This window comes from Monopterus albus, unplaced genomic scaffold, assembly GCF_001952655.1.
Source record: "Monopterus albus unplaced genomic scaffold, M_albus_1.0 scaffold28.1, whole genome shotgun sequence".
Classification (NCBI taxonomy): domain Eukaryota; kingdom Metazoa; phylum Chordata; class Actinopteri; order Synbranchiformes; family Synbranchidae; genus Monopterus; species Monopterus albus.
The window spans coordinates 3561672-3569817 of NW_018127908.1; the positions used below are offsets into that span (position 1 = coordinate 3561672).

Sequence of the window (8146 nt, forward strand, 5' to 3'; positions counted from 1 at the left end):
TAAATAATCTCGCGAGACTAGCTAGCGGGGATGTTAGCTCAGCTGGTGTACCACCCTGTCTGAATTTTTGCCGCAAAGCGGATTGACTCGATACAAACATATCGTTAAGTGCGGTAGAAGAAACAACGATGTAGTCGTTTGGTTTTCGTTCTAATTCTTAGCTGCATGTTGATTTAGTGCGTGTGTGTTCTGTTAGTTTGAGCATTATTTTCTATTTTCATCGCCGCAGCCACATTCATTTTTTAGCGTGAGCTAGCTAGCGAATGACTGCTGGGGAGTTACTGGCTTTCTAACTGCAGCAGGTGTAACGTTATTTGAACAACCAGCAACGAGGCATATTTGCTGGTATTTTAAATTGCTACGACGTTCAGTTTAAATCCTATCTGCGGATATTTCTGATGCTGACTACTTCCCAGATTCATGCCACATCTTCACCAGTCTGTAGCTCAGTAATTAGTTAGATAGCGTGGTAACGAAAATCATCATGACAGGGGAGAAGATACGCACCACGCGAAAGGACCATAACAAACCAAACAAAAATAATGAGATAATGGACACATACGATGAGACCTTAAACGGGACTATCCCTAACGGTACTAGTCACCATTACAAATGCAACAAGGCCTTTCAGAAATCAGTCAGAACCTCGATACTGCAGCAGCAACAGCAGCTTAATGCAAACAACATTAACGGCAATTCGTCATCAGTTGGCACCATTGTCAATGATAACAACAAGAACCCAATAATTCTGACAAGTGAGGACTCAGAGTTTCCTATTCACGAATGTGTGTTCAAGGGAGATGTTCGTCGGCTCTCCTCTCTCATCAGGACTCATAGCATCTCTCAGAAAGATGCGCATGGTAAGATGATTGGGTTTTGGAGTAATTTTTTTGAAATCCATTTACATAACAACGACATCAGTACTTATGACATTGTTTACAATGCTTCTCTTTTCAGGGAACACGCCTCTTCATCTGGCTGTGATGCTGGGCCACAAAGGTAAAGCTGAGCATTAGAGTAATTGAGCGTATTTAACTTTAAACTATTTCATACACATGATTAGCCAAAATGAACAAAAGGCTTCCCAGAAGATAATCTGCCAGTATTTGTTTGAGCCCAGAAAGTGACACTAAATTTTGCTGTCCTCTGTGGCCATCTGTCATAATGTGGTCTTCCTGAAGCAACTTTTGGCATCCTTGTTAAATGCCTTTTTTTTTAAAGGCACTGTCACTTCTCCTTCCTGTTATGGAGTATACTTCATACTCCTGATGAGGGCAGCTTCTCTTTTCTGACTTCTGCAGTGGGATTATATACAACTGGTATAATAGTTAATATGTAATAGAGAAATCCACTTAGATTATGATTACATGCAGTGCAGCCAGTTTATGAGCACAGAGACACTTTTGCTGGTCAGGATAATGCTAATGAAGTAGTATATTTTATTTATATATTTCTAATTTGCCTTAAAGGCCTTTAAAATGCTTCAACACTTTTATCCGTAAATAAAAATATACCTCTCCTCTCCTTGTTTTACAATGTTGCTTAATGAAATGATGTCCTGTCTGTGTTTGGAGGAGATAAGGTACCTCTCATCTAATTCACACTATAAATATGTCAAGATAATGGGTCCCTTCATTGATTATATAAGAAGGCAAATGGACTTGGCTGCTTCTAAGTAGTGCATGTTGATTTATTTGCTCCTCTTGAATGTGGCTTCATACAGCATTTATCTGAACCTCTTTTATTGTATGTCCCCGGTCTGTGGTAAGTTACGGGCACTCTCTGTAGACATTTCTGTCATGACAGCTATGGACACTGGAGAGCCATCTGTGCATGCATGAATTATTTGCTACAAGTCTGTATGTATTTGCTATAAATGTTCAAAATAAACAAAAATAAAACATATTTAACAAAGGGAAAAAAAGAAGGAAGTAAAAGAAGAGCATTAGAGGAGGAATCGTTCTTCCAGGGCAGGAGGAGTAGCTGGCAGTAATGCTAACCTTAAGTTGTTTAAATGAAAAATGTCTTGAGTTCAAGGTTTGTCGTAACGGTACATGTAGTTTCATAGTCTGTCAAAACTTTTATTTATTATTATTATTATTATTAAAATCCTAACATTTAATCTTAATATTTATTTATATTAAGGTTTGCTCTAAACAACAAAATGAAAAGTGGTGAGGATACAGGAAGTAAAAAGAAATGTGCCTATGGTAATTGTGTGTATTTTTCAGAATGCGCCCTCCTCCTACTGGCCCATAATGCACCTGTAAAGATAAAGAATGCACAGGGATGGAGTCCTCTGGCAGAAGCCATCAGCTATGGTGACAGGCAAATGAGTAAGTTTTGTCTGTGCTGCTCTCCTGGGGCTTTCATATTTGAATATGTGTGATGGTGCTCTCAGTGGCAATCACACAACCTCGCCATTTTTAACATTTAGGTTTGCTACCGCCTGATGTTTTCAGAGATTTCTGATGGGTTTAGTCAGTGTTTTGGGATTAGTCATCAGTCATTCTGAAATGCCTTTCTATTTGAATGTTCATATTGTAGAATTGTTCAGATTTTTTTTAGGTTTCTAACTAAATGGAAGAATCTGTTATCCCAATGAAAAGGGAAGTTATGATTTTATTCTTTCTAATGCAAATCAGTTATATTGCTCACAGTTGAAATCAGTTAGGTTGCCGAGAACATCTTAAGATGGCATAGGAAGGAATTAGAATGTTTTTGTTTCTCATTTTTGACAGATAAATTGTAAACAATGCTACCTCAATATTGTGCTAATGTTAATAATATTAGATGTGTACATCAAAAGTCAAAGGTAAGGATGATCTCTGAGTTCCAATCACCCAGATGGGCTGGAATACAGCCTGCACGGTGGCTTAGTGTTGGGAAACTAGGAGCTTAAAAGACTGGCCATCACGCAGCTTAATGATGCTACTGCTTTTAGATCTGTCATCCAGTGACATGTGAAAGGCAGCAGTTAATGCCTTTGAGATTAATTCACCGCTCTGCCCTTTTTTAGGTGTTGTGTTAATTGCGTTTACTTCAGAAATATTTATTATTGCTGTTTTGCCTTTATAGATAATCTGTGAATTATCAGCATCCTCTTATTGTACAGCCTGTGATGAAGGTTGTGAGGCTTAGTAGTTTGAGAAATGACCGTCAGCCTCGTTAGTATGCGTCTCAACTCTCCATGCCTGCTGTGGCAGGCTGGCTTGGGACTGGGACCAGGAGTTTTACTTTGAGAAGGTCACATTGCTCACAAGGATGAAGGAGAGGCAGAGAGAAGGGGCTGGGTACATTCACACCATCATCAAGGATATGCAAAAAAAAAGTCCAACTCCAGGGATGTAAAGTATTTAGACAGAGATCTTTGGTTAAGTAAAACGGAGCACACTGCTAACTATCATGTAGTGAGTGGGACAAATGGAGAATAATGTGTGCTTAATATCATATAGAACTTTTCACGAAGCTGTGCAGTCTTGCCATCACCTTTTACTTTAATGTGTGCACACTGCGCCACCAACTCGCTCACTGGTTGTGTGTGTGACAAGCCACCTGAGGGCAGTGAGTGCCTCATCAGCATCTCTGGCCTCAGTTATGTCTGTTCTTGGTGTGATATTCTCACCGTGCTCAAGATAACTAAGATGTATCTGAGATATTTTAATTTATTGTGATCCAGCTGAGTGGTCAGTTTGTGAGAGAGCCGTACTTTATGAGACAGTGGGTGGTCTCGGTTTATCCAGACACCACTCTTGATGCATATAATATGGAATATGTTACATGACACAGTGAAAAAAATATATGTAACTGAATTTATTCTCTAACCCTCTTTTTTTTTCAGTCACAGCAATACTGCGGAAGTTAAAGCAGCAGTCCAGAGAGAATGTGGAGGATAAGAGGCCAAAATTGCTAAAAGCTCTCCGGGAGGTGAGGATCACAGCTGGCTTCATTTGCGCAGATGTTGCTGCTACACCAAACACATGTTGGCCACTGCTGTCATTCCACATGATTGACTGCAGTTTATTTTTGGGTATCTCTGCAGACTCTGATCTGCATAAATGACCGTTGTCTGGCCTTGAGGATGTACAGTATATTAGTTGCTGAAATCCATAATATGAAATCTTCACTGCCCTATACTTTTCCCCTGACCAGGGAAGTCATAAGAAATCAGTTGAATCCTTGAGGTTGAAATATTTCTATATTTTCTGTAGCTTGGTGACTTTTACCTGGAGCTGCATTGGGACTTTCAGAGCTGGGGTGAGTTTTCATATTTAAAAGCAACAACAACAACAACAAAAAAGTTGTTTATATGCCCTGTCCTCAAACCTTGTTACAACACCAAAATTGAGAGTTTAATTTGAAATCATTTTGCTGAGTTCTTCAAAGTTGCTGCATGGCTCAACTATGTTTTTATTCTTTTGTCACAGGAAAATCAAAAGTATGAAAAACTTTGCTCCACCATTGTTGAATTTATTTACTCTCTCGTCTGTAATGTAGTGCCTTTGTTGTCCCGGATCCTGCCATCTGATGCTTGTAAAATCTACAAGCAGGGCATCAATATCAGGTAAGGCATTAAATCAGGGCTGGGCAGTTCTGGTCCTTGATGGTCACAGATCCAGGTAGTCAGCAGCGAGTAGGGCAGGAAAACAAGCAGGGCAATGACCCTTAAGGACTGGAACTGCCCACTCCTGCATTAGATAGTAGATGGTTGTTCCTATACATAAGAGAGAATCTTAATTCACTGAGAGTTTAACGTAGCAAATTTGTAGACATCCAGGTCAAGGACTTCTTTTAGATCTAAAAAGTAGGGCATAACAAACTTCACAGACACACTCTTCTTTCTCTTGATTTAGACTTGACACCACTCTCATAGACTTCACTGATATGAAATGTCAGCGCGGTGATCTTAGCTTCATTTTCAATGGTGATGCAGCACCCTCCCAGTCCTTTGTGGTTCTGGATAATGAAGCAAAAGTTTACCAAAGAATACACCATGAGGTGAGTAAGTGGAATTGCTATGGCTCTGTTTCACAGTGTGTCATCAGCTGTTTAACATGAATAGAAACGCCTCACTCTCAGTGTTTTGCTGTAAGGAGTCGGAGATGGAGACTGAAGAAGAGGTGGATATTCTGATGAGCAGTGACGTCTACTCTGCAACTCTGTCTACGAAATCCATCACTTTCTCCCGCAGTCAAATTGGCTGGCTCTTCAGAGAGGATAAAACAGTAAGGCTTATGTCATAATTATGCTGAACACAGAAAGTAAACACATTGTGACAACTTTGATGAAAAACTCTTAGTTTGCTGAACTTTAGGGAACTACGTTGTAAAAAAAATTTAAATTGACAATGTACATGTAATACAAATTATAATCCAAAACTGTCACATGCCAACAGAAATACTGCTCAATTGAGTTTATTACCCGAGACCTAAACCTGTGCTAAATCAAACAATCTGGGCTTTTCACAAGGACAGAATCGCAAGGATTGTTATGTTTTGTTGTGAACATGCAGTATCTGGATTCTGTATCATCTGACTACAACTAAAACTGTAACGAAAAAGACATTTAACTTGCACCTTTTTAGACCGTTTCATGGAATTGAACACTGTTCTAAAACAGTTTTGTAATATTTGACTTGTACAAGCTTAACAATTGAAACAGTCCTCAACTTACATCTAGGTCAAAAGGTCAAGGTCAAAGTGTTTGTCATATGCACAGTTGGGAAACGTGTTTCCCTGTACAATGAAATTCTTACTTTGCCGTCCACATGAATGCCACAAAATACAAATGAAATATAAAGTAGATAAATAAGTAACACAAAATCTAAGGCACTTTAAGCAGCAATTGCAGTAATAGAATACAAATATATAAGGATATAATAAGAGAATGTATGCTGCATGGGAGCAGCATGTGCAGTAGTCAACAGTCAATGTGCAATTATGCATGTGCAAACTGAGAATGTAAACAGTACATGACTTATTTCCTGGTAAACTCCTCAGCTGTTTAGGAGTCTGATGGCAGAGGGAAAGAAAGAGTTTTTCAGTCTACACAGTATGAACAGTTTGAACACTGGTCTAAATAATGGGTCTATCTTTTTATTTGTCAAAACAGAATCTTGTGTTTTATATGACGCAAGCAGTCTCTCTCAATGTTCTTATGAAACTTGGTTCCATCTGGCACAGAAAATGTCCTTGCCAGTGCTGAAAAGCCACTCACATGTAGCATGGTAAAATAAAAATCGTTCCTTTTTATGGCCCCAAATTGTTTGTAGTTTTAGTAGTCAACTACACAAAAAATGACAAAAGTAATTCAACTACTTGAATTACTATGCATATATGAATGTAGTTGAATTGCTAGCAAACAACTGTAAAATTAAACTACTAGTTTAATTACATGTAGTTCACTACTCCCCAACACTGTGAAGAGGTCCAAGTTGTTTTGATTGAAATGTTTTGTTGCAGTATGACTGAAAGACCTGGGTGAATTTAAAGGAAAAGGCTGGTGATTTTCCTTGTTTCTATATTCCACAAATTATCAAAAAGAGACAAAAAACATATAGGCACATCCTGTGTACTCTGTGAATCCAGAACACGATTTTGTTTGCTCATCTGTACCACAGACCTGGATTTTTGTCTGAAATTTACTTAAAACACAAGTGAGCCACAACGCTGCACTTCATGATGATTTCTCCTCATGAAAAATGTAATGCCTGTCTTAGGTTTTTTTTTTTTTCTCCCTCTGCTAGCGTTCACATAACAGTTTGTAGCTCTTTTTCGAAAAAAAGACAGGCAAGAGTTTGTCTCTGTATGGATTGTGTGGAAATGACAAAAACACAGAAAATCACCTTTAAGATGAAACTTGACTGCAAACTGGGATAATAGAAACACTGAGAAGGGTACACTGTAGCCTCCTCTGAAGTTAGTGCATTCCAACCCTCAGTCTGCAGTTTGACACATTTTTGAAATCACTGGGTGATGAAGAACCCAAATCTGTTTTCTATAAAGGAGAGGGTTGGCAACTTCCTGGCTGACTTCTATACAGTGAACGGTCTGGTGTTGGAGTCAAGAAAACGGCGAGAGCACCTTAGTGAGGAGGACATCCTGAGGAACAAAGCCATCATGGAAAGTTTAAGTAAAGGAGGCAGCATCAGTGAACAGAACTTTGAGGTGAGATGAAAGAGGTCCAGTGTGGTGGCATGGAGCTCTGATGACTGTGATTATGCCACTGACTGATGTTGTCTTGTCCCCAGCCTGTGAGAAGGCAGTCCCTCACAGCACCAGCCCCCAACACAATTTCCTGGGAAGAGTATATCACTGCAGAACACGGAAAGTAAGCATCTGGCATTTTGTATAATTTCATCAGTCCTTACTATAATTAGCAATTAATTCAGGGCAGCCACAAGAAAGTCAGTATAAATGCTAAATCTTAAATCCATGTAAACCACCACAGATGATAAACAACTTTGGGTGTTTGACGGTGTCTCTTCCCACCTTCAGGCCACCTCATCTGGGGAGGGAACTTGTGTGTAAGGAAAGCAAGAAAAACTTCAAAGCTACTGTAGCCATGAGCCAGGATTTCCCTCTAGGCATCGAATCGTAAGTGCATCCCTTCCTCCTCCGATGTTTTTACAGAACCTTCTGCACAGACCAATCCTGGGTGATTACACTTGGGACTTGAGAAAAAAGGTAGAGTAGAGTTGTTGTTTTTTTAATCTGATCAGATAATTGGACAAGGGCCTTACTAATTGTGGGGGAGCCTTTGATGAGTTGAAGAAAGTCAATAATGTATCAGCCATTCTTCTTGCTGCTTCCATTTTCATTAAGAAGCCCTTTTAATTAGGTTATTAAAAATGTTTGACTCCTAATGGAGGACATAACAAGTGCGATGGATGAGAGGAAATATACGATGGGAATATTTATTGACCTAAAAAAAGCATTTGACACAATCAATCATGAGTTATTAATGGATAAGTTAGAAAAATATGGGATCAGAGGAATGGTTTTGAATTGGATTAGAAGTTATTTGACACAGAGGCGTCAATTTGTGAAGTTGGGTGAATACCAATCGAGTGAGCTGGATATTGTAGGTGGAGTGCCTCAGGGTTCTGTTTTGGGACCTAAATTATTTATACTATATATTAATGATA

At 39.1% G+C, this 8146-nt stretch overlaps 1 protein-coding gene across 1 annotated transcript in view; it reads left to right on the forward strand.

The window, feature by feature from the left end:
* Positions 1 to 16: 16 nt before the first annotated feature.
* LOC109957795 (ankyrin repeat domain-containing protein 13C-like) overlaps positions 17 to 8146 on the forward strand; it is a 10014-nt gene continuing 1884 nt past the window's right edge. The window contains exons 1-11 of the mRNA XM_020595956.1: positions 17 to 860; positions 958 to 999; positions 2232 to 2336; positions 3842 to 3927; positions 4212 to 4257; positions 4498 to 4564; positions 4854 to 4998; positions 5094 to 5225; positions 7005 to 7166; positions 7250 to 7329; positions 7497 to 7595. Of these exons, the coding sequence (XP_020451612.1) occupies positions 485 to 860; positions 958 to 999; positions 2232 to 2336; positions 3842 to 3927; positions 4212 to 4257; positions 4498 to 4564; positions 4854 to 4998; positions 5094 to 5225; positions 7005 to 7166; positions 7250 to 7329; positions 7497 to 7595 (1340 nt within the window). The 5' untranslated portion in view covers positions 17 to 484. The remainder of the gene's footprint in view (positions 861 to 957; positions 1000 to 2231; positions 2337 to 3841; positions 3928 to 4211; positions 4258 to 4497; positions 4565 to 4853; positions 4999 to 5093; positions 5226 to 7004; positions 7167 to 7249; positions 7330 to 7496; positions 7596 to 8146) is intronic.